Source organism: Phyllopteryx taeniolatus, chromosome 19 (assembly GCF_024500385.1).
Source record: "Phyllopteryx taeniolatus isolate TA_2022b chromosome 19, UOR_Ptae_1.2, whole genome shotgun sequence".
Lineage (NCBI taxonomy): Eukaryota > Metazoa > Chordata > Actinopteri > Syngnathiformes > Syngnathidae > Phyllopteryx > Phyllopteryx taeniolatus.
In genome coordinates, this window is record NC_084520.1 from 796,805 (window position 1) to 820,192 (window position 23,388).

The 23,388-nt window shown below is 46.3% G+C and overlaps 3 protein-coding genes and 1 non-coding gene across 7 annotated transcripts; 2 read left to right on the forward strand and 2 right to left on the reverse strand.

The window, feature by feature from the left end:
* The first annotated feature begins 160 nt into the window (after positions 1-160).
* Positions 161-2,949, forward strand: LOC133469572 (E3 ubiquitin-protein ligase TRIM35-like). The gene is made up of 2 exons (XM_061756801.1): positions 161-475; positions 1,230-2,949. The coding sequence occupies exon 2, from the start codon at positions 1,365-1,367 to the stop codon at positions 2,805-2,807; it is 1,443 nt and encodes a 480-aa protein (XP_061612785.1). The 5' UTR covers positions 161-475; positions 1,230-1,364; the 3' UTR covers positions 2,808-2,949.
* Positions 2,950-4,608: 1,659 nt separating this feature from the next.
* trnar-ucg (transfer RNA arginine (anticodon UCG)) lies at positions 4,609-4,681 on the reverse strand. Its single transcript has one exon. It is a non-coding gene; the product is annotated as a tRNA-Arg (tRNA).
* Positions 4,682-6,140: 1,459 nt separating this feature from the next.
* On the reverse strand, positions 6,141-17,449 carry LOC133469607 (cerebellar degeneration-related protein 2-like). Of its 2 annotated transcripts, none has more exons than XM_061756876.1 (6): positions 17,309-17,449; positions 12,327-12,439; positions 11,974-12,122; positions 11,732-11,896; positions 10,323-10,530; positions 6,141-10,254 (listed from the first exon to the last, which is right to left on the reverse strand). In XM_061756876.1, the coding sequence occupies exons 1-6, from the start codon at positions 17,415-17,417 to the stop codon at positions 9,484-9,486; spliced, it is 1,515 nt and encodes a 504-aa protein (XP_061612860.1). In that variant the 5' UTR covers positions 17,418-17,449; the 3' UTR covers positions 6,141-9,483. The 2 variants fall into 2 exon arrangements, with proteins under 2 accessions (XP_061612860.1, XP_061612862.1); XM_061756878.1 differs by lacking the exon at positions 17,309-17,449 and adding an exon at positions 14,004-14,271.
* LOC133469612 (DNA-directed RNA polymerase III subunit RPC4-like) lies at positions 17,450-23,036 on the forward strand. 3 transcript variants are annotated; one of them, XM_061756884.1, is made up of 8 exons: positions 17,450-18,899; positions 19,066-19,112; positions 19,219-19,373; positions 19,447-19,568; positions 20,191-20,269; positions 20,351-20,598; positions 21,414-21,623; positions 22,638-23,036. In XM_061756884.1, exons 1-8 carry the CDS (start codon positions 18,717-18,719, stop codon positions 22,761-22,763), a joined length of 1,170 nt encoding a protein of 389 aa, XP_061612868.1. In that variant the 5' UTR covers positions 17,450-18,716; the 3' UTR covers positions 22,764-23,036. The 3 variants fall into 3 exon arrangements, with proteins under 3 accessions (XP_061612868.1, XP_061612869.1, XP_061612870.1); XM_061756885.1 differs by having other exon boundaries at positions 21,414-21,620; XM_061756886.1 differs by having other exon boundaries at positions 21,468-21,623.
* The last annotated feature ends 352 nt before the right edge of the window (positions 23,037-23,388 follow it).

Below are 23,388 nucleotides of genomic sequence, written 5' to 3' on the forward strand. Positions count from 1 at the left end.
GCTGATGTTTTATCCTACTGACGTCATCCATTCCGCAAAGAAGCCTGATATTAGAAATCATTGTTTTGGTGAAGTGAATTTTGACGTTGAAAGGGGGAAAAGAAAACTGTCTTGCCACATTCGGAAGGAAGTTTTTCGCGGGTGAAGCTGAGAGGGTCGAGGTCGGAGTCCGAGTTGCGAGGGAGCGTCCAATTCAGGAGGTGACAAGGGAATTGGAAACTGGAGAAATGGGACGCACCCACGATTCGCGCCAAGAGCCCGAGTGCCCGCCCACTTGCTCATGTGACCAGAAGAAGGAGCGTTGCTACGAGCTTCGCGTTTCGGTCCTCAATACTGCCGCGACTCGACGTTTTGCCTCGGCCAAGTAGACTGCAACGTTAACTGTGGTACAAACAAAAACTTGTCGTCCCCTGAACGCGAAGAGGGTGAAACCACGTCTCAAGTCCATTCATCGAATTCAGGCGACTTCCAACACGTGAGTTCAACAACTGCAAAGTTACCAGCACGCACGGAGTTGAACGCTTACAACTGCTGTGTTCGCTTTCCTATTTTATCCTTACCCAAATGTTAGCCTTAGGTTATGTGCACAATGCAGGTCAATACCGATTTGTTTGCTCAGTTCGACACGGAGCAGGCTTTTTTTTGTTCTCTTATTTTCTTTTTATTTAATTTTTCTCCCAATGTGAATAGTGCAATTGCGATTTTTGTCGAGTCCGACCCAGGCCTCTCTGGTATGTGGATATCAATCATATAAAATGTGGATATAGGTAGTGTACGATACGAGTGCAGCGTATGGACGCTCACGCCGTCCGACCTGAACGTCATCAAAAGGCGACGAACATCGCATGAATTGGCAGAAAACCGGAAGTGGCAAAAAGACCTTTCCTAAGTGATAAATGTAAAAATGTTGGCTGTAGTTGCACAAAGTCCTTTAAATTGCCACAAACTAAAACAAGCAGATTGAGTGTAAGGGCAAACTGGTCGCGGAATAGCCGCAATTACGTGTGAGCATAAAGAAGCCTTTAGTTCACACACTGAATTTAGTGCCTGGGGTTGGTGCTCTATCTGCCCCACTTGCACGCTGCTGGTTTAGATGGCAGGATGGTGAAAGTTCATGTTTTTGTTTGTTTGTTTGCTTGACTTGTGTGACTAATTGTTATCATTAATCGAAATGTTCTTTTTTTCCACCCATGTCCAAGTCGTAATAAACCACTTTTGTGTGATCACAGATAACCGCACGGTCTCGTTTGATGCTGCGCCTACGGGACCCGAGGCCGCGTGGGGCGTAACGGTCACGGATTGAAGTGTGAAAACAAAAAGCCCACGTTCAAAGCGGGGAGACCGAAAGTGTCTTCAGAGGAACCATGGCTAGTCACGTTGAAGACAATCTCCGCTGTCCGACCTGTTGCGAGATGTTTAAAGATCCCGTCATGCTGCCGTGTAGTCACAGCTTCTGTCGCTCGTGTGTGGAGCAGTGCTGGGAGGAGAAAGGCGTTCAATATTGTCCAGTCTGTAGGAAAAGGTGTCGATTGATCGATGTACCTTCAAACTTGGCACTGAAGAATGTGTGCGAGGCCTATTCACAAGCCTTTGCGGAGTCAGAGGACATCTGCAAGTTGCACAAGGAGAAACTGAAACTCTTCTGCTTGGACCACCAGGAGTCTGTGTGCATCATCTGCAAAGAGTCAAACATCCACTCTGGCCACAAGTTCAGTCCCCTCGATGAAGCGACGCAAGGTCACAGAGAGAAACTCCATCAAGACCTGCAGAACGTTAAGATAAGACTGGAAGAGTATAGTAAGATTAGAGAACACTACAGTGAACACGCAGTGTACATCAAGGTCCAGCGGGACCAGGTTGAACTCAAGATTAAGAAGAATTTTGAGGAGCTTCATTCCTTCCTGCAGGTTGAGGAGATGGCCAGATTGTGTGCTGTGAGGGTTGAAGAGCAGAAGAAGAGTAAGCTGATAAGGGAGAGGATCGAGGCTCTCAGCAGAGACCTGGCCGTGCTCTCAGATGTGATTAGAACTACAGAGGAGCAGCTGACATCTGACCACGTTTTCTTCATGAAGAACTACAAGGTTGCAAACATCAAAATCCAAGAGCTGCCCAAGGAGCACAAGGTGATGCAAGAAGCTCTGCTGAACGAAGTCCAACATGTGGGCAATCTCAAGTTCACCGTGTGGGAGCGAATGAAGGAGAAGGTCTCCTACAGTTCCGTGATTCTGGACCCAAACACGGCCGGTCCAGAACTCAGTCTGTCAGAAGATCTGACTAGTGTGAGTTTTAAAGTTGGACAGCAGCGTCCAAAGAATCCAGAGAGGTTTAAGTGGAACGGTGTGCGCAGTTCTGCCTTGGCCCCTGGAACGCACTCCTGGGATGTTGATGTGGGAGACAACACTAACTGGGAACTTGGGTTAGCGTGGGAGGACTCTGGCTTGCCAGGTATCATGCACATATCCAGCATTGGATTTCGCGATGATAAATACAGAATGTTTTCGCAATCATATGGTTCCTGGAAGCCGCCGGTGAAACTTAAGAGAATCCGAGTTCACGTGGACACGAAAGAAAAATCGCTTTCATTCTCTGAATCGCTCACAAACACGACATTATACACCGCGAAGAACGCCTCCTATTTGTCACACTTTTTTGGTAACAGTCGAATGTATCCTTTCTTTTACACGAGGGATAAAAGTCCTCTGAAAGTAATACCACTCACACCTCATTTTATATTCGGGCATAGTCTCAGTCATGTGAGACATTTTTCTCCCACAGTTGTTTTACACAGAGCAACGCTCGGTAAATAAAAGTTGAAAGATTGTCATTGTGTGCGCGCGCAATGGTCACCGCTAGGTGTCACTCAAATAATTGTACTTTGTGCTTTTATCTGCTGTGTCATCAAATACAAAGAATACTTGAAGTACATTTGAAATAAAAGATTTGTAGTTCTACGAAGATTCAGTGCCAATTAGTGTTGTGCCCAAGACAGCGTTCTCTGAGACCGGAACCCGCCAAGACCGATACTTTTGGGAGTCGAGGCCGAGTCTCTAAAGTGGCGGGCGTGCCGGAGCCTATCCCGGCTATCTTTGGGCGAGAGGCGGGGTACACCCTGAACCGGTCGCCAGCCAATTACAGGGCACATAAACAAACAACCCTTCACACTCACATTGACACCTACGGACAATTTAGAGTCCTCAATTAACCTAACCGATGATGAAGGATCACCGCGAGAGGCTAGTTGTCGGCGGCCAACTGTTTCGCGATGCCGACGTCACGAGCACGTCTTCTGATCTGTTGTCATTAATCGTCAAACGCGTATTGTATTTTGTTTCATTCTTTCCGCTTTTGCTTAGACAAACAAAACAAAAACGGAATCACGTGTGCCACCAGCATGAATTCTCACTCCTATCGGTCTGTTTTCCTGCTCTGCTTGTTTCCACACACACACACTATATCACCCTCTCTAAATAACATTTGTCAACACAATAAGAAAAAAAATAAATCTGAAAACTGTCCAAAAAAACCCAACAAAGAACGCATAGTGCCCAAACTGTTTAAAATGACTATCCACGCACCCACTATGTGTCACACTTAACTTTCAAACGCACCTTATTGAGTCAGAAGGAAAAGGCCTCGTTGACTCCGATTTCACTCAGGCTATCTCGGCCTTTTATGACAGTAGACAAAGAGGAGTCTCCATACGAGTTCGTAAAAGACTACTTTTTACAATAACTAGTACAGTAGCAGATCCAGAAGGCTGATGCATAATTATGCAGGCGACACGATTGAACAAACTTGACACAATCGTCAATGTATACGCTCCTAATAAAGACGATCCAGCCTTTTTTCCCACACGCTCTTTTCACACTTGTCAGCCAATTCTACAATTATCACGGGAGGCGACTTTAACCTGTGGGGTTTTCGTGCCGGAGCCTATCCCAGCTATCATCGGGCAGGAGTCGGTGTACACCCTGAACCGGTTGCCGGCCAATCGCAGGGCACATACAAACAAACAACCATTCGTACTCACATTCACACCTACGGGTAATTTAGAGTCATCAATTTACTAAATTAAGCTACTCCATAACTCCTGTATTTGGCTTCACCTAATCTTTGTCACAGATTTTCCACGCCATCTTTTTAGAAGATGACTCTCTAATCATCCTGCGTTTCACACAAATATAGATGGGAGAATAAAAGCTTCGATAGTACCACAAATCCTGGCCGACGGGAGGCAAAGAGGTTTTTGACATATAAAACTGTTATCCAAGGGGCGTTACTCGCCCTCTTGGCTTCATTTTTGACTAATAGGAGCATTACAGAACCCATCAGAACCAGTTTACTCTATTCTAATTCCTTTGTTTTGCCAAAAGTTTCACTTCCTCTTTTGAGCTTCAAAATCAGTCTAATCCAGTCAGGAAGCTCGCTCCTGATCAATCTTTCCTAAAATGGTACCAGGTGTGCATAACATACTCATATATCATCAAACATACAACATAACACGAAGTTCCTAATTTATAACATCTCATTGTCAATTCCCACTTGAAAAATAAAAAATAAAAATGTTTTCATGCATACTGGTTTAAAACATTTTTGGGGCAAAAACAACGACCACGAAGGGACTCGAACCCTCAATCTTCTGATCCGAAGTCAGACGCCTTATCCATTAGGCCACGCGGTCCCACGAAAGCACCAGCGTGTAGTACCCTTAAAGTATAAACCTACCAATGTCAGCTGGCCGTCTAAATGTTGATTTCACGTCGTCAAACATTTATAACCCAAACGCGTGCGAGCTAGCAATAGCATTACTTACCATCGGCTGCTTTGAGCTAACATTGAAAGGTGCTCCATAATTACCGTAACTGCGTAATCGCAAATGACGCCTTCAGGCGTTGTCTTTGGTCAAACTCAAGCAGAAAAATGTTCGTTTTGTTTTGTTTAAATGTTGTGCTTGTCAATGCTGAGCGCCTGCCTGCGTCCGCGTCTGTTTCGAACTATGTGTTCCTAACTCGTTCCTAGTGTTTCGTCTCAACACTTTAAAGACATCGGAAATGATATTTGCAGTTGAAGAATATTGCTTTTACATTCCGTATTCATTTCTTGTATATTATATTACTAATACTCTGGTTACCTTAAAGTTTCCTGACATTGCCATCCTTGAATTATTAACATATTGTGCGGAATTTCGTTTTTTTAATAAATTTTCCCAATTTGATGGGAACAACTGGGTAAACTAAAATAACATTAAATTAGCATGATGACGTATTCATTCTGTCTTCGTGTCCTGTACCCGTTTTTAGGATCCCCAGGCAGGACACGCCCTGCTCCAATATTACTGGCTCCATGACACGCCCCGCTGCATTATGATTGGCTGTTATGTCATTATAGAACACGCCCTACTGCTTCCAGACGGGAAAAGATGTGACACGCGTGGCAGCGTTAATGTTTCCCACAAACCCGAACCCATCCTAACCCTAACCTTACCCCACCGTAAACCGCTTTAAACCCCAACCCAAGCGCTAAACCAAACCATAACAAACTTCTATGTTTTTATTTGGTACAAATGTGAAACGTGTTTGGGATGCTAGTCTCGGTACATCTGCGTCGCCTGCCCGTCCCGCTAGGCAGGAGCCAATCATGTTGCAGCGGGGCGTGTCCTGCCTGGAAACTATGTGGGAATCCTGTACTGTGCAAGTTGTTGTGCATTAGTATTCTTTCGTTACAATTTGGCCCTCCAGAAACCGATTTTTTTTCCCCCTAACCCACATTTATGTATCAGTTGATTAATGTTTGTGTTTTAACGACCTAAATAGCCCTACATATAGTTTGTATGCGTTTATACAACTAAAACAGTCTTGAGTCATGTTGACCTGAAAAGGGCACCAAACGTGTACAACAATGTGCACAGGACCGGGCAGATTGAAATGTATCACCATTTTAATTCACTGTCACTTTAGTTTACCTAGCTGCTCCAATTTATTTAGGTAAAGACATGTAACATAAACCCAGAAAAAGAAAATAAAGTCCGTCATTTTGAGTCATTACACATTGAAAGGTAGTAGGAGGGTTATGTACGACATGATGTGTCTTCATACAGTACAGTACTTGCTATTACTTATTGCAACACACTAACGACAATCAACGCAGTGTAAGGCTTTATTACCAATAGACCTTCGTTGAGCGACAATGGCATGAATATTGACTGACAAGACCAATCTAAAATATGAGTCTCAATAATAATCAAGCACATGGATTATAGTAAAGGTAAAGCAATTCATATATACGTAGTATGACATTGTGTTGGTAAAAAGGTACATTTCCACTCCCAAAAATGCAAAGAGGCACTGAATGATTCCAAGTGCAAAGGACAAAACAAAAACACTGACAAAAAGCTTGTCGTTAGGCATTGATATTTCTCTAAATGCATTTAACTGGGTCAACAGTGCTTAAAATGCACTTGATATACCACAGTTATCCTGTTCTATCGACTGCAAGGTTTCCCTAATCTCCGATTTTATTAACAGAATGAAGAAAACATTTGCGGGTTTTGTGTTCAACATGGCAAAAACATTCATTCAAGCAAAATGTATAATATACAAAGGCAATCACAATCCCCCCAAAGTCCTTCAATCATCAAAAGATTTTTCAAGGATAGTTTGATTTGGAAGGCTGCACGTGTTAAGACAAAGCCCTGCTTTCAACATTCCTATTGTTAAATGTTGTTAGAAGGAAATAATGTGGTATAATGCAATAATGCGCTTTTTTTGTGTGTGTGTGTGTGGGGGGGGGGGGGGGGGGGGGGGGTTGTGAATAGTTAATTGTCTTCAAGGGGCTACTGCTTTACATTATGTAGATAGTTGATTAAAATAGTCACAGTATGGCATTAATACATGTATATAGTGTATTATTGAATGAAAAGAGGTTCTAACACCATATGATTCTGAGGTTAGGGTTGGTTACAAATGAACACACGAAACTTTGGACTGAATTTGAATTTGAGAACAGTCTAACTTGCAGTGCTGACCTGGTTGCAGACAGCAGAGTCAAGAAAAGACAAGAGTTTGAAACGCTAATACCAGAAAAGCTAGCAGTCAGCCCACAGTGCTCTTTCTTCTTCTTTGTATTTTCAGGCTGTTAGTATGAGTTAGTGGCACAGGTCAGTCTTGGTACTAAGACCGATCTGGTTTCGGGGAGGAGCTGGTCAGTGGTGTGCTGTAGGTCATCTCAGATACACCGTGCTATAAAACCAGTAAGAACACATGGCGATTGCTTTTCTCGTCACGTGTGGAGATTCTCACGTGACGAGTATGGACTAAGATGTTATCGCCGTAGCTCCACTTCAACCTTGTTCGTAGGTGTTGATGCCAAGGCATAGTCAAATCTGCAAAGATGATCCTGCGCGGCATTTCTCCAAGGCAGCAGCATGGACGCAATTAGCGGGAGTGTTCGTCACATTCTTTTCACACGAGCATTACAGAAGCAAACACACTGGTAGTGTAGTGGCACATGCTGATAACTTCCATGCAGAAGGCGCGCGTTTGATTCCCGGACAGCGCCCCAAAAAGTTGTAGTCTTTCATTTGACTGCTGTATAAAAGTGCCGTTTCAACAAACATTTACTGTAATTGTGACTTTACGACTGCATTAATGTAGGCGAGTGCACATTGGAAGGCGTCGTACGTACAAATTCAGGCTGTCGTAAAACGAGGACCCCTGTATATCTAAAGGGCACTTAAGCCAGCATCCCACAGTAGAGTAGCAAAAGTGAGTTTACATGTTGCTTCAGTTTAGTTCATCCCTGGTTTATAATTTGATGTTGACTTTTATTCATTGACACCCTTATGCATGACGACAAATTATTTTGGGCAAAACTTTTATTTTTCGAAACATCCATTTTTTTTGCGCGTGGATAAAAGAGCAAAACCGATCATTTGAGAAGGTGTTTGAATGAGCGTCGTTGGTTTGTAAGTATAAGGATTACGCAAAATTGCCAAATCTGATTTCCATGGGACTTGCAGAAAGGTTTCAAATGGGAACAGAATGAAAATTGTCCCATCGTCTTGTTCCTATTGCGATTGCCTATTCCTTAATGTATGTCATTACAGTTGTCTATTAATAACAAAGTGCTTCACTGTTTTTTTTTTCCCCCTTTTCTGAGGAATTATTTTCCCTTTTTGCAGTTTCAGTGAGTATAGAAGCACTTAACACATTCACTGCCATTGACGGCTTTAGAAGTAAAATAGCCATGTTAACTGGGAAGGCTGGCAGTGAATGAGTTAAAAATATGGTACATTGCTCTCTCTGTAGCACAGGTTATGATTTGTAGTTGCCAACTTCTGCTTTGTTCAAGTCCGACCGCACGCTGCTAATTGCTGAAACCACAACCGTGGCGTGGAATATACAAGGGGCAATCAAAAAGTAATGAGCTCAATTTAATTGAAACTACTAATGATTGAGTGATTGATTTTTTTTTTTTTATGTTCATGGTTCAAATGTGTGTGGGGAAGCTCTAATAGGCTACGGTGAAGTCAAAAAGCGGGTGTCCAGGAGGTGTCCTCAGCGACAAGCAAAAGAGTGGCAGACCATCTTGAGCGGTTTATCCCCGGACTAGTCAGACACCCGCTTTTTTGCCGATTGCAGCTTCCCCATACACATTTTGCAACAGCACAGGCTTAAACAAAACTTTCAAACAAGTATTTAAAATTCAAACTATTTATTAGTAGGTGAAATTAAATTGGGCTCGTTACGTTTTGACTTCCCCTTGTCTATCCTGTAGCTGCGTTTCTGATCTTGTTAACATTTCAATGTCGGCAGAGGTCTGTGTTCCACCGAGTGCCATTCCACGTTTTATGACGTTGTTTCATTGTTAGAATTACGTCGCATTTTCCAAAATATTAATTGGTTTTCTCAATTTGTAAGGTAAGAAACTTAACGCTACGATTCTGGCATAATGCAACATGCCAGTATTGATGGTACAGATCGAAAGAAGGATTTAGGACTCAATGGCATTCTAGTTGTAAGACTAAGTGTGACTAAAGATTTGAATATACTATACTGTACTACTCCTATTCTTGTATTGTAGCCAACACATTGAAATAGACTTTTTTAGTTTGCAATGCGTTCTGAGAGCTATTGGTTAGCCTCAGACTCCGGCTTCCTCTCACAGTCCCAAACATGCGTCAGGTTAATTGAAGGCTGTAAGTTGTCCATAGGTATGAATGTGCGTTTGAATGGTTGTTTGTCCATTCGTGCCCAGCGACTGGCTGGCGACCTATACAGGGCATAGCCCGCCTCTCGCCCACAGCGAGCTGGGATCGGCCCCAGCTCATCTGCGACCGCAATGAGGACAAGTGACGTAGACAATGGATGGATGTGTCTTGACAGCGAACTATACTTGCGTCGGGTGGTGTGTGTATGTTTCACAGTGCAGAAGCACTAAACACCGATATTGTACGACAACTGTCCCCTCGAGCGAGACACGTCGCTATTTACTAGATTTGCCCGATTTGCTAGATTTGCTGGACTTTGCAGATTTGCTAGTTTTAATATCCATTTTGGTCTTCTGGATACGAGAAAATATCTCCTTGAAGAGAGCCTTGTACTCCGGTGCGTTCTGTCCCAGACGCTTATCCACCGCCTCCACTTGCTTGCCGATCATCTCGATGGCTTCTGGCGTGGAAGGCGACTGGGTGGGAGTCGGCGGAGGGGCAGGGGCAGGGGCGTGGCCCATAGCGCAGTCTTTCATGGAAGGGTCTCGAGAGACGGGTCGGGACGTCTGGACACCCGCGTGGCAAAGGCTTTCCTCATGGCGCCTGCATTTCCCCAGCAGCTCCTCGTATTTTTCCAGTAGAGCGTGGTACTGCTCATCCACCTCCCTGAGGATGGACATGCCTCTCTTCCTCACACTGTTGGCGTGAAGTGCGTAGCTCCCTCTCCTGCGGCCAGACGCATCCCGGGCGACAATGGCATTGAGTGCTGTGTCGCTACAGCTTTTCCTCACAGGGTTTGACTCGGGGAGAGCCTCCCCGTGCGCACCGGTGACACCGTCCGCCTCCTCCCTCACACCTCCTCCTGTCTCGCCGACCTCTCCCTCAAGGAAGGTGTCGGTCTCCGGGGTGCTATTGAGGACGGTCTGGGTCAGGGTTACAACGTCATCGTCGTTCCCAAGAAGGAAAGTTCGGGTGCGGCGTAGCTGTTGCAGCTCCTGCAGCTCCACCTCCAACTCCCGCACCCTTGCCTGACAACTCTCAGCATCCTTGGATCATAAATCCCATTGTAAGATCGTGGCTCGTCACAACGTCGCAGCAATAGTTCGAACTTTACCTGCACACGTGCCTGCAGGCGCGAGAAGTCTGCAAGGAGCAGGTTGCACTCCTTCTCCACACCTTCTCGGCGCCCCCGCTCTGTCCGAATGGCCGCTCGCAGAGCTGACACCGCCTCTCTCAGGTGCTTGTTCTCCTCTTCGAATGGCTGATGCTTCGGCTCCAAAGTAAAGCTTTCAGGCCTGCCCACCACAAACTCATCTTCGTACCTGACGCAAAGAAAACAACAGGCTTAATGTGTCAGGACACATTAGGGAAAATGGCTTGCAGACAAATAGTTGGGTCTCTGGAGTGCATTCCCACCCATCAATCGTGAAATTAAACAAGTACATCTTTTGGTTATCTGCCTAAAAATCATCATTTAAAAACTGCATTTTATGTTTACTTGGGTCATCTTTATCTGAGCTCTATTTTAAATTGCTGGGAAAAAAAACACATAATATGCTTTAAATTAGACAGCATATCTGGGATCTTACTGGTAAAAGAATACAAATGACACAAATCATCTTTTCCTTTCGGCTTTTTCCGTTAGGGCGTGGCCACGGCGCGTCATCCTTTTCCACGTGAGCCTATCTCCTGCATCCTCATCTCTCAACACCAACTGCCATCATGTCTTCTTCCCTCACGACATCCATCAACCTTCTCTTGGGTCTTCCTCTCGCTCTCTTGCCTGGCAACTCCATCCTCATCATCCTTCTACCAATATACTCACTATTTCTCCTCTGGACGTGTCCGAACCATCCAAGTCTGCTCTCTCTAACTTTGTCTCCAAAACATCGAACCTCGGCCGTCCCTCTGATGAGCTCATTTCTGATTTGATCCAACCCGGTCACTCCGAGAGCGAACCTCAACATCTTCATTTGCTCCGCTTCCCGTCGTCTCTTCAGTGCCACTGTCTCTAATGCGTCCATTAGAGACAGTGGCCGGCCTCACCACTGTTTTATAAACGTTGCCCTTCATCCTAGCAGAGACTCTTCCGTCACATAAGTCACCCGACAACCTGCTTGGAGCCGTTCCTTCACTTCCTGACCACACTCGCCATTGCTCTGGACGGTTGACCGACTCGTATGGAATTCTTTGGATGAGCGCTCATATTTGTTTGGCACAGTTTTAAGCCGAATGCCCTTCCTGACGCGACCCTCTGCATCTATCCGGGCCTGGGACCGGCCTACATGCATATAGGTAGAAGCAAAATCATGCATTGTAAAAATGCATTATACATTGGCAGAAGGGTTTTCCAGAATTTTGAGGACAACTTTGGGGGTGCGCATTATACACGAAAAATTACGGTAAATGCTTGGTGGGCCAGACTGAAGTAAGGCCCCACACGTCCTAGTTTGCCCAGCCCTGTTTTAACTTGTGTTGAATTTCTTTGTCAGTGTTGACCAGACAGCAGTGAGACAAGCATACCTGGGTGCTGTGCAAAGCTCCTTCAGACAAGGAAAGGAGTGGATGGTCTTGCGTCGTTCCCTCTTCTCCCGCTTGACTCTGAGCTGTTCCACGGAGCGCAACTGCTCCACCTGTCTTGACAGGGACTCCACCTGATTCTGCAAAGCCTCAATGGTCCCCGTTAACCTGATCCAAAAAGGCAGGACAAAACGTCTTTCCGAAAGCAGGACGGTGACACATTGGAGCGAGAGCGAATGTTTTACCCCTCGATCTTTTGCCGCGAGGTCTTGCTGTCATTCACGAGTGTTTGGTTGGTGTGTTCGAGCTCTCTCGCCGTACCATCCAGTTGCTCGTACACTTTGGCGTGCTGTTCGTTCATGTCCCGGAGGACTTCCAGCTGTTTTGACAGGTACTGCACGATAACCACACAGGCGCGTGTGTGTTTCAAATTCATCTGCAATATATTCTTGCCAATTTACCTCTTACTCTCTTCTTTACGGCGGTGTCCACTTGAGACGACCGAACACTTCAATTATAGTTAACTGATTGCCACTCGGAACGGCACTGCAGCCCCACGCGTGAAGGCACAGTTGCCAAAAGTCACCGTCTCTCCTACCTCAATTTCTTGCACTTGCTCTTCGTTGGTTATGTACATCTGCTGCAGGGAGTCCTCCAGCTCCTTGTTCCTCTCCAGCAACGTCTTTCCCAGCTCCGCAGCCAGGTGGAGGTCTGCAAATGGGAAGGGTCAAAGGGGAAACTTTGAATACATAATGTATGACGAAGGAAAAGGGAGCTGAAGCATGACATGATGGAATATTAATAGAAAGCAGAGACATTCAGGGAGAGAAAAGGAATAATCGATTTTTTCAAACGAATCGTCCAAATCGTGAATGATTCTCTATAAATCGGTTCATTGTTAAGAGACCTCGCTTAACTTCAAAATGTGCTAATCTATATTTCAGCCTCTCAACAGCGTTTATTCATAATTGTATTTGCTATAATAATAAAGCGGAGTGATTATCTTTTTGTTTCATCAAAATAATACATTTGCAAACAATTTGGGCCTTTTTTTTTTTTCCTCTCTGACGAACCAGTACCTGAATCAGAATCGATTTATGTTTGCGCATTTTCTACACTGTCAATTTGAAATAATGTCACGTTTTAGAGCAAAGGGCAATTCAAATTTTTGTCAACCCGATTCATAGCGAAGGTGATGTCGAGTTTCAGCGTGTGACGAGTCCGGGGGGTGAACAAGGGAGTTTATTGCAGGGAAGAGAACACGTAAATCAGATAAGGGGGTGGGGCCGCGATGCAGGAAAGCTCTCGGCAGGGTGGATACTGATCCGGCAGAGACCGGATGCCGGAGAAGACGATGTCTGCCGCTGTAAACGCGAGATGCAAGACTGCGGAGACGGCGCCTGGAGCCAGCGGCAAACGTCGGATGGGACCACGGCGACTCCGTAGTTCCTCTTTCGAACGTTGCATAAGTCGGGGGCAAGAACAGATAGCTTTGTTCAGTCTGCGCCGTCCGTCTCTGCTGAGGCGAGGATAAGCGTCGAAGGGTGTGGGGGCGCTGGTTGTTATAAAAATGAGCTGCCTCTCAGACACATTTTCAGAAGTGGGCAGATCGGGTTGTTTATTGTCACACTTGAAGGGCAGGCAGACGTTCCAGAGACTTTGTACACAACGCATTCAAAAGTACAAAGTCATGCCATAGCATGACATCGCCCCGAGGATCACGGCACTTTCCCTTCTCCCTCTTACGGCCTGAAAAGCTACATTTTTCATAAATGTGGAATAGACCTTTTATTGAGTAGCATTGCAGCAAAGCAGCATTTTGTACCATCCCCGTACAATTTCAAGGCTAGTCGAACAATGTTTTTGTTTGATATCTGAAAATAGGGTGTGATGTGATGAACTCCACATTTGCTTGTATTTATTTCATAAATACACACAATGGAAAACAAAGAGTTGCATCAGATGAAGATCCGGGACCACGGCCAAGCCGACCGAGGGAGAGCGAAAACCACAATCGAAACCAACCGAGCAAAAATCCACTCGTCATTTCGGTTCAGCTGCCGGGGAGGCAAACAGCCGAAGCGCAAGAGGCGAGAAAAGGCCGCCGATCAATACGGAACGTTGCGTGAGAAAACGTTACGATCGATACTTGGGCTTTGCTCCGGACGGGCCTGCAGCTCGAGCCAACGGAGCTCAAAACCTCACACGTTATTCCATCGTGCATGAAGAATTCATTTCCTGCATGTATAATAGCCGAGTTGGACACTGTACATACCATGGATTTCTATTCGCTGTCGTTTTCTTCCAAAGGCAATATCGAGACCAGTCGAGACCAGGACAAAAAACACAATAGGCCCAAACAAAGCCGCATGCTACAATGTGAGGAATTCCACGGGATCGCGCCATTCCAAGTTTGGCAGCCAAGAAACTTGGAATTCTGTTATGCATTATCAGCTCATTCGGTCGGCTACACGAAAGAGTCCAAATATTCGACACCGCGCTCGGGGTGATGCAATAGAGCTCCGTGCAACTGTAAATGCGGCCCAAAAAGGAATTTTTCACAAAGGCAGTTCACTGTCAGGAAAATGTGCAACACTGCTTTCAATTTAGCAATACTTTTGAATGAAGTAAGAGCTAATGTAAGTTGCATCATTTTGTTTGACTATTTGAGTTGTTTGAATGTGTATATAGACCTCAAAGCAATGCTAGGTTTTTATTTTAGATTTCCTTGTATAAATGTCGAATGTACCTGGGCTTTGATGTCAGTGTTGGACGCTGCGTGAAACAGAAATCAAAACAGAATGCAATGATTTGCAAATCATGTTCAACCTATATTTCATTGGATACACGACAAAGACAAGATAGTTCATGTTCAAACTGATGAACTTTGTGTTTAGCAAATAAACATGAAATTAGAATTTTATGGCTGCAACACGTTCCAAAAAAGTTGGGACATGTTTACCACTGTGTTGCATCACCTTTTCTTTGAACAAAATTCAACAAACGTTTGGGAACTGAGGACACGAATTGTTGAAGCTTTGTCGGTGGAATTCTTTCCCATAGTTGCTCGATGTACAGCTTCAGCTGTCCAACAGTCCGGGGTCTCCGTTGTCGTATTTGACGCTTCGTAACGCGCCACGCATTTTCAATGGGAGACAGGTCTGGACTGCAGGCAGGCCAGTCTAGTACCCGCACTCTTTTAAAACGAAGCCACGCTGTTGTAACACGTGCAGAATGTGCTTCGGCATTGTCTTGCTGAAATAAGCAGGGGAGTCCATGAAAAAGACATTGCTTGGATGGCAGCATATGTTTCTCCAAAACCTATATGTAGCTTTCAGCATCAATGGTGCCTTCACGGATGTGTAAGTTACCCATGCCATGGGCACTAACACAGCCCTATACCATCACAGATGCTGGCTTTTGAACTTTCCGTCCATACAGTCCGGATGGTTCTTTTCCTCTTTGGCCCGGAGGACACGATGTACATCCATCCATCCATCCACCCATTTTCTGAGCCACGGGGGTGCTGGAGCCTATCCCAGCTATCTTCGGGCAGGAGGCGGGGTACACCCTGAACTGGTTGCCAGCCAATCGCAGGGCACATGCAAACAAGCAACCATTCGCACTCACATTCACACCGACGGGCAATTTAGAGTCGTCAATGAACCTACCGTGCATGTTTTTGGGATGTGGGAGGAAACCGGAGTACCCGGAGAAAACCCACGCAGGCACGGGGAGAAAATGCAAACACCACAAAGGTGGGACCGGGGATTGAACCCCGGCCCTCAGAACTGTGAGGCAGACTCTCTAACCAGTTGTTCACCGTGCCGCACGAATTTGAAATGTGGACTCGTCGGACCACTGAACACTTTTCCGCTTTGCATCGGTCCAGCTTAGATGAGCTCGGGCCCAGAGAAGCCGGCGGCGTTTCTGAGTGTTGTTGATAAATGGCTTTTGCTTTGCATAGTAGAGTTTTAAGTTGCACTTCCGGATGTAGCGTCTTTACTGACATTGGTTTTCTGAAGTGTTCCTGAGCCCACGTGGTGATATCCTTTACACATTGATGTGGGTTTTTGATGCAGTGCCGCTTGAGGGATCGAAGGTCACGGGCATTCAATGTTGGTTTTCGGCCTTGCCGCTTCCATGCAGTGATTTGTCCAGATTCTCTCAACCGTTTGATGATATTATGGACCGTAGATGATGAAATCCCTCAATTCCTTGCAATTGTACGTTGAGGAACATCGTCCTTAAACTGTTGGACTATTTTCTCCCGCACTTGTTCACAAAGAGGTGAACCTCGCCCCATCTTTGCTTGTGAACGACTGAGCCATTCAGGGAAGCAATCATGGAACCCACCTTGTTCCCAATGAGCCTGTTCACCTGTGGGACGTTCCAAACACGTGTTCGATGAGCATTCCTCAACTTTGTTTTGCTACCTGTCCCAGCTTTTTGTGGGAACTCTTAAGTGAATGATTATTTGCTCAAAACAATCAAGTTTATCCGTTTGAACATGAACTATCTTGTCTTTGTAGCGTATTCAATTCAATATAGGTTGAAGATGATTTGCAAATCACTCGATTGGAATTGGGCTTGTATATGCACTCACATCTACTGACAATAACAAACAATGAGCTATTCACCATGCAAGTCATGACAAGATGGCAGCTTGTCGCAGGATAAGGTCACATGGTCAAAGCACAGCCCTGCCAATACCTCTGCTCCATCACCTGCACTCACACGGGAGCCAGCCGTTTCATCCCAGGTGAGGTATTCTGGCATCATTTTTGCGCAGCGCATGAGCCCAAGTCAGATACATCCGCGCCATACAGCACAGTCCCTGCATCAGCGCCGGTTCACCTTCAGGAATATATTATTGTGACGACTCGGCACAGTGACCGAGCGTGAAAGAACGACCGGAAATGAGGTCAAGTGGCGTTCCGCATCGCAGCGCGCGGCATTTTTGCTTTTGGGAAGAAAACTGTCAAGAGAAGCCAGCGCATGCAAACTGGAGGGATCAACAAAATGAACCTTGGAAATCATATGCCAAATGTGCACTCCAATAATAATATCATAAATAATCATGTGAAATGTGTCATACTGTTGGGTTGTACAGAGATTCCTCAGGGTCGGTCGGGTGGGCTGGAGCCAATCCCGGATGACTTTTTCACTGATGTCAAATAGGTCGTGTAGGTCAAACGTTCCCTCGTTTTTACGGCACTTTACCGATCTCAAATTTTCGATGGTTTTCATGGATTATATTTACCACTCTCCAAAATCTTTTTTTTTTTTTTACAGTGTAGTAGTAGTAGTAGAAGTAGCAGTATTGTTGTTGCTGTTTTCTTATTATTACAAATACTAAATAAAGTTACTTGGCCTTCAAAGGGCTCTTCCGGGAAGAATGACGTCACAGGCTGGCGGAACACCGCAACCTGAGCGAATCATTCAATATTTTGTCGCGACCATTTGCGAAGGACTCGCTGAAACGAGCCGAACGGCTAGCGTTGCCTCGCCCACGCACCCGAAGCGGAGAGCGCGATGGTGGCCATCGCATTGCGCCTTTTGTTAGGCGGCGGCTCTCACCCTGCTCCAGGTCCCGCTGGTCGTACCAGGGCTCTTCCTCCTCGGTAACGAACTCGTCCATCGCGCCCGAGCTTAGCGCGGCTCCAGCCCCAAGATCTTCCTGGCGCATTCAAGACACGGTCGTTTCCTCCCTCTCCTCCTCGACATGCCCCCCTCCTCCTCCTCCGCCCCCTCCTCCTCCTCCTCCTCATCCATCCCCGCGGCACAGATGTCGGCAGATGTTGCAAGAGGAGCACTTCCTGCCACGCGACGGCAAAGCAGCCGATTGGGAGCATCTGCTGGCATTGCGCGACGCGACGCGACGCGACGCTGTGAACGTTCTGCGAAAACACAAATGTGGACGATGCTCTGAGAGCACGTGCGTCGGCTTATTACACCGCGCTTCTATACACATGCTAACGTTCTGGGTGCGACTTGTGTGGACTGCGCCGGTTTCGCGATAACAGGGGGACGAATGTTCGCGTTCGTCTGCGTCATCGCAGCCACGTGCGGAGAATTCAAGAAGCTTTCATTTTGAAAAGCAAAACAGCAGAGCTCGATCAAACTTCCGGTGTGGCATCCCGGGATGGGCCAGCATCTCCCAGAAGCGCAACGGTTCACTTGCATCGAATTCAAGTATTCTGAAATCCCATTTTATTTTTGAAAAGCAACATCGGAACTTAATGCAAAAAAAAGTGTCATTCCATTTATTTTTTAGCTTTTATTTTGAAATCGGCCCTCGCACCGTGTTGACGGCGCGTTACCGTAATGCAGAGTATCATGAAAATCAAGTCAAGGTTGGCTTGACTTCTTATTTTTACATCTATTTGCATACGAATATATTGTGCACATCTATTCAATATGCTCGTCATAATTCGTCAACAATACATCTACAGTAACGCAATGAGTTCGTACGTAACCGGAAAGCCGTTTGAATAAAACGCTGCCCTCTTGTGGCTGCCGTCCAGTATTGTCGTTGTGGTACAACAACAGGACGACGGCGGTGGGAAAACGAGGTGAAAAGGCGAGCCGCGTCACTTCAATATTTGACCTTCCCTGGCTCGAAGCTTTGCAAGCACAAGCGGCAACTTCTACGGGGAAGGACCGAGAAGAAGTGCCGACGACCGGCGGCGCCAAGCCGATTTTCATTGTGTCCAAATGAAAAATGTCTTCGACCGGAAGTGGTAGCGTGCGCTAGTTTGTCGGGACCTCGACGGACGACGCGTTGCCGTGCGTCACTGTCTGCACCGAACCATTTCCGGGTGAAAGGCTTTTCGCGGTGAGGCTGCAAAGAAGGGAAAAAGGGAACCGTTGGGAGTCGAGGACGAGCAGGCATGTTCACTGCATTTACGTTTGGTTTCATGGCGGACTTGGAAGAAACGAGGGAAGGAGATGTCCTTGTACGCATAAAGGGATCCGGCCGTCTTGAATGATGCAAAGGAAGGATGCAGAGGAGGTCCCCTGTTCCTCTGGCATGAGCAGTGGGGCGAGTTTGGGCAGAGGACTGCAGGGCCCCGCCCCTTGCCCCGCCCCCGCCTCAGTCGCCGCGAGAAGACTGACGTCTCTCCGAACTCGAGATCTGACACTAGGGGGCGCCCTGAAGAAAGCAAAGGTATCTTGGCTGCATAACTGGGGGAATGGGGAACATCCACATGTCACTCCCACGTAGTTCCTTGGCACCAAGTTGCCACGGCACGGTAGCAAAGCACTACTTGAGTCCAAACGAAGCCTACGCACGGTGTTGAGTCTCACACTTTTGTCTTTTCTGTGTCCCCAAGAAAACCTTTGAGCCGAACGTCAACGCTGTGAGGAAAAGCAAGGACGAGTGAGTGGTCGTCATCCAACCTTCTCCCAGAGTCCGGTGTCATCGTACATTCGTTTGTCCGATGCAAACGTTCACATTCACCCACTTCAAATCCGTCCGATTGCAGGTTCAAGGAAGAGATTCAAGTGACGCCGAGAAGAGAGCGGAAACAGAGGGATGACAGAAGGAGAGAGAGCAGAGGCAGGAGGAAAGAGAAGCCGCAGACGATTCAGTCTCACTCGATCTTTGAGCAGGGTCCTGCTGACACTCTGCGGAAAACAGGTTCACGTCCCGTAGCTCTCATTTTCCTTCGACACGCGAGTTACGAGCTAGCCAATCATCTGGAATCTTGCAGGCTGGGTGGCTGCTCCGAAAGTGGGCGACGCCACCGCGCCGCCTAAATGCGGTCCCGTAAAACAAGAGCGGAACGACTCCGACGATGACGATGAGCTACTCCGAAAACTACAGAGAGACGACGTGAGTTAAGTTGCGGTTAGCACACGACAAAGGCTCTCAAACCATCAAAATGAGTTTGATGTCCTCACCAACAGAACATTTTGGCCTCCGCTACCGTCGCTGCTCGACGGCCCTTTTGTATTTGGATTTTTCCGGTCGACCGTTTACGCCACAGACGTAAGACGGCGACGGCGAGAGGGAAGAAGCTGTCGGAATGTCTGCTGGTTCTCGTTTTGCATCGATCGGTAGCGCCGACCTGAGGGAAGGAGCCGGAAGAGGAGTTTGTAGCAGCACCAAACCAGACTCAATCAGTGTAATCGAACACAGCTGGACTCCAATGAAGGTGTAGAAGCTTCTCAAGGATGGTCCGAAGAAACGGACGGACAGCGCCCGTTCTTGATTTTGTGGTGGAGGGACTCTTGCGTTATGAGTCAAACCGCATCGAGGAAAATAGGTTCCGCTGTATGAATGTTTGTTGTTCCGTACGTTAGTTAGCAGACTACTACTACTGTGCATCGTGAAAATGATGCAAGAAGCTCGGACCAGAAGGAACCTAGCATTTTCATTCCGGGGCGTCGGAATTCGACTTTCTAAGTTGAATTTAAGAGGAAGGTTTCTATCACTGTCTTGTGTGCTTCTCCAGTTCATATGCGATCCTGATTTGAAGAATGATGCCAAGTTGAACCCCATCCAGTTACCTTTGTGTCAGACAAGCACAACACGTAAGAAAACCCCCTCTCATGCTAACACCTTCATGCCCGTCACGTTATTTGACTCTGCTGAAGTCTCTCGTTGCTTGAAAGCGGGTCAGGAGAAGCCTCCTCTTCTCGGATCATCATCCACCGGACCTCAGGTTGGGACAGGCCATAGCGGAGAGCAGCCATCTTTGGTGGAGATACTACAGGGTCTCTGCCTGTCTAGCGAGGAGGAACTCTTCTTCATGCAGTTGCCTGACTGTATGCCTGCGAGAGCTCAAAAAGCTGAGCTCAATCCTGAGGCCAGGTTCGAGAACGTTGCCATGGACAAGAAGCAGCTGTTTGGGAAAGCACAGGTGAGTCAACAATGGGCATTTCTGCGATTCTTCGTTGTACGCGTATATAGCACAAACGGCTAGCCTCAGAAACCTGGCGCACAGCTAACGGCAAGACGGGGTCCGCGACACTCAAGTAGTCCGGACGGCAGAAATGGAGAGCTCACAACGTAAAAGGGGGGTTCGATGCCTTGCTCAAGGGCAGCTTGACAGCAGTCAGCATGTCAACTTCTCCCCAACAACTTATTGCGATGGGACTCGAATCGTGACCCTCCAGTTCCGTCCCAAGTCCGAGTTGTTTGGGATGAGCTACTGCCAACCCCTTTCAATGTGCAGTATTCTCATAATTGTGACTTGGTTTCTTGAAATCCCATGACAGCACTTTGTTTTTCACATTCCGATATGTTTTTGTTTCATCGTTTATTTTCAACTCCGGTTTCCTCCCACATCCCCAAAACACGCGTGCTAGGTTGATCGAAGACTCTAAATTGCCCGTCGGCGTGAATGTGAATGGGGAAACTTTAAACCTGGTTGTAACCTTTCGTTGTTCTGTGGATGTTTATTGAAAGAAGGCTAGCTTTATTTGACAAAAGGTCCTCCTGGTGGTCTCACTTCATTCTTGTGGTGGGAGTGACGATTTTCTATCAGCCAAATGTACCGACCGCGTATTGATTCACCCTTTGGGGTCACGTACCACTGCAGTAGATGACTCACAGGCAGGGTTCCGAGACGTGGTTCAGTCTGGATTTGAGCACCCTTCGCAATTTTAGCCTCCGGTTTTGAAGCCCACGTTTTCACAGATGAGCTACTGCTACTCATTTTTCTGATATTACCAGGTTTGTCGCCTCATCCGCGCAACACCGTCCGTGTCTGTCCTTGCGTCTTCCCAGGAGTCCCCGTCGGTGAAGTGCTCCCCTGTCCTGTCAGAATTCCCAGAGGGATTTCTGGGTAAGATCCAAATAAGAAAGTCGGGAAAGATGGAGATGAAGCTGGGCAATGTTGTCATGGACATCACCGACGGAGCTGCTTTGTCATTCCTTCAGGTAGTTTGTGTATCACCTTTAACAAATCTATTCATATTCATATTAATATACCACACCATGGATAGATGTTCAGGCAGTATTCAGAACTTCGATTGCCTTTAGTGTGCGTAGCATCTGACCACATTGAAAATTAGCTTCCTTTACTGTATGTACTTTGTAGAGCGGCGCGGTAGCAAAGTGGTTAGCGCATCTGCCGTACCCGGTCTCAAGTTCGGGGTACGAATCTTGGCTCTGGTAGGCCTGTCGCGGTCATTACTGTATCGACTTATCGTTCGATAAATAAAATGGACATGATGGTTTTTCCGGACTCGATAAATTGCCATTGTTGCGGCGAGTTGGACGGCTGTGTCGTTAGCCGCTAGCGGGCTCGTGGAACGCCGGCGGACCGCTACACTCTTTGCCTTTGTTGGCGCCGTCCAATACTCGACAGTCTCGCTCGATGTGCAAGCGCGTACACTCACTCAACGGAGACAAAAGTTAACTGTTAACTTTTAACTTGTGACAAAGTCAACTGTTCATTATGTTGAGTGCGCTAACGAGCGGCGACGTTGTTTAAAACGTCAGCGCCTCTCCGAATTGTGTGTGTGTGAGTCCCCGATGAACACAAACACAGGGAAGTGAACTTTTTATGGAGCACACGTTATTCAGCCAGTCGCTGAGTGCGGCGAACGGCAACATGTATTTGATTGTCTTGCAGCTCGAGGCCGGGCCTTATTTTTCATGATTTCAGAGGTATTAAAAAAACAACAATGATTTTATGGTGATGTTTTTTTGGGGAAAATGTATCGTCTTCAAAAAAATGTTATTGTGACAGGCCGAGGCTGTGGCCTTACTGCATGACGTTTTCAAGCTCTCTCTGTGTTAGGGGAGAAAAACCTCCTCCAGGTACTGAAGACCGATCTCTAAATGCCTTCACAAAGATGTTCACTTGTGATTGAAGCATTCACTTAACAATGGACCTTATGCACATCTGTATAAAAATCATCCTTTTTTTTTTTTTTTTTTTGTCATTTTCAGCAATTGGTGTCTGTCAATCTGTCCGACGGTAAGACTGGAGACATGGTGGTGTTGGGAAACATCCAACATAAACTGGTTTTATCTCCAAATTTCCAAACTTTATTGGAACAATCAACAGAACAGTAACAAGGATCGTGATCGTCCCCTCGTCAGCAGCGCTCACAGACAAGATGGCGTGTTCTGTTTTCAGAGTTTTTCCTTGATCGTTGCGGCATCTTGGTGCGCTACCTTCAATAATCAACTCCTTTTTTAGGGCAGATCCCCAATAATGTCTGTATTTATATTCAGTTTTTCAGATGTCTGGTTTTGTATTTCAGTACCCTAGCTTTTGAATAGGATCTATGTACACTATAATGCAAATCGTTGTACAATAAAGCAAGTCTTTCTGGGAATATAAAATGTTTCTTATCTGGAAAAGCGCTTGTTGACTCCGCTTCAGAGAGCAACCAGAAAGGTCTGGCTTTTCGCTGCTGTTGGGCAGAACCAAAACAAATTTGGTTAGCCGTTCATATTACATCGTCAAAGAGAGCAAGCCATTTTCAACACTTAAGAGTCGTCAATAATTATTAAAAAAAATAAAAAATACAAAATGTGGGGACTGATCAACAGTACATATTTGTGGGAAAAAATGTGAAATGAACCAAATTTGGACATGGACAGTTTCCCCAGACAGTGACGTTTCACAAATGACATGATGGCCCTCTTACGGGCACTTTGCAAATTCTGTTAGTAATTTCCATACCAGAGAATT